This window comes from Episyrphus balteatus, chromosome 1, assembly GCF_945859705.1.
Source record: "Episyrphus balteatus chromosome 1, idEpiBalt1.1, whole genome shotgun sequence".
Classification (NCBI taxonomy): domain Eukaryota; kingdom Metazoa; phylum Arthropoda; class Insecta; order Diptera; family Syrphidae; genus Episyrphus; species Episyrphus balteatus.
In genome coordinates, this window is record NC_079134.1 from 14,449,700 (window position 1) to 14,451,683 (window position 1,984).

The 1,984-nt window shown below is 34.4% G+C and overlaps 1 protein-coding gene across 1 annotated transcript; it reads right to left on the reverse strand.

Annotated features, from left to right (window-relative positions):
* Positions 1-300: 300 nt before the first annotated feature.
* Positions 301-1,673, reverse strand: LOC129907204 (adult cuticle protein 1-like). The gene is made up of 2 exons (XM_055983302.1): positions 1,650-1,673; positions 301-837 (listed from the first exon to the last, which is right to left on the reverse strand). Exons 1-2 carry the CDS (start codon positions 1,671-1,673, stop codon positions 301-303), a joined length of 561 nt encoding a protein of 186 aa, XP_055839277.1.
* Positions 1,674-1,984: the final 311 nt, after the last annotated feature.

The window sequence follows — 1,984 nt, forward strand, 5'->3', positions numbered from 1 at the left end:
AAGTATTCAAGATTTTGTTTTCTATCGTTCAAGTAATAACTGTTACGTTTCTTGGCAGGAGGAAATGGAAAATTTTGACAACTCGAAACAATGATTTGAGAAGGAAAATTATATGTTTTTTTTTTATTTATATCATTTTAAATTGCAACCCCGGATATTCGTTGTATTTGAGCTTATCCGGAACCGATTTACTGTTTGAAGAAAATTTCTTAAATTGATTTCAAAAACAGAGAAACTTTGTGTTTAATTTGTCTCAAGTTTATTTTTCTTTGCTCTTAGAATTAATTCATTAATTCTTTTTTACTTTGATCCTGGTGCTGGTTGCAAGTTTAAAGAAGTAGCTGAAATTGTGTGTCCTGGAAGTGGAGCAGTATGTTCAACTCCAAGATTCTTGGCTACATAGGTGGCCTCAGTTGGCACAACAATTTGTGCTCTAATTAAATATGGAGAAATACTAAGAGAAAGTGCTGCTGGAATCGGTGACTCATGGATAGCTATTGATGGTGGAAGAGAATTTGAATCTTTTGATCCTGGTGCTTGTTCCAAGTTGATGGAAGAAGCTGATTGAATATGTCCAGGAAGTGATGCAACATGTTCAGAACCAGGAGTCTTTGCTGTGTAAGTTGCTTCAGTCTTCAAGCCAACTGGTACAATTAGAGGAGCATTGTAAACATGAAGTCTAGATGGTAAATCTGAAGGTGCATTTACAGGAACAATTCCAGGTCCATAAGCAACAGCGGAATACAAAAGTGGAGAAAAACGTACAGCCGCCAGTGGACCTACACTTGCATTTGAGGTCATGCACAAAGCGCATAGAACAAGGGCACAGATAGTAAACTGTGGAAAAAAGTGTTTTTAAAAAAATGTTCTTTAACTTTTATAGGGCATTAGTTACTGCCTCTTTGTCTGCTTATCACATGAATGTTGGATCTTCGTTCGTTGATAACACAAACAAGTAACTATAAGTGCTCCCCAAAGAAAATGAAAGGTTAGTAGAACATAATTAGTTTTTTAGAAAGTTGCTGGGGCAAACAAGCTTGAGCTCAAAGTATATCTAACCAATAATTACAAAACTAAACTGGAATTCTATATCACATTGATGTGTAGTTTATTCAAGTTGAAAGATAGATCTCAAACTAAGATTTATTTGAGAATACATTTATAAAATAAAAGACCATTATAAAGGTGCCTAAAGAACGCATAGTTTTCAACTTATTTGCAGTTATATTTGTTACACAATGAATCCAACTTCCAAAGATGACTTTCCGGGGTAGAACTATGTTTTATTTGGGCGAAATTCAAGAAGCTAGCTAAAAAAAACTTCTCAAGACTCATTTAGGATTAAAAACTAATTTTTCTTATCTAAATTCTTCAAAATATTAATTCTAACTTAAATTTAAACCTTTCTACCTATCACATTTTTGCACCTCTATACCCATATCGGCAGTATTATTATTCCTATATAGACAGAAAGGATATTAAAACATTGAATATTCAATAACAGAATTCACTAGGGATCACCACATCACTCCACAATCCACATCCTTTTTCCCTATAATCCACACATGATAGACTTAGACAATCGCCTTAAATCCTTTTTATCTTTGTATACACTCAGACCAAATAGATATACAGAAGATACCCCTTACCCTTTTAATTCCACACTCTGTCATCTTGGGTCGTCAGTCTTACTTAATATAAAGTTAACGATGTTTCAGCGTTCATATATACATATGTGAGGTCCTGGATTTCGAAGGTTTCTTTTCCATTTTGCGCCATCTTCGCTACAAAACTTTAATTGAATGGAAAATTATTTTTTGGTTAACGTCAGCAATACACAATAACACATCACCCAGTAGCCACCCTTTAACCCCTTTCTATGAAATGAACTCTTTCCCAACGAGAAAAGTATCGGATCGAAATAGAGAAGGGAATGAGGGATTATGTTTCCGTATGGGTAGTTGTGTAAAATCCTAGGAAAACA

Excerpts from the sequence above, each read along its gene's own strand:
- LOC129907204 (XM_055983302.1), bottom strand. The coding sequence starts at position 1,673 with ATGACAGAGTGTGGAATTAAAAGG. Across the intron at positions 838-1,649 it reads CAGAGTGTGGAATTAAAAGG|TTTACTATCTGTGCCCTTGT; the intron begins GTAAGGGGTATC and ends TTTTTTCCACAG.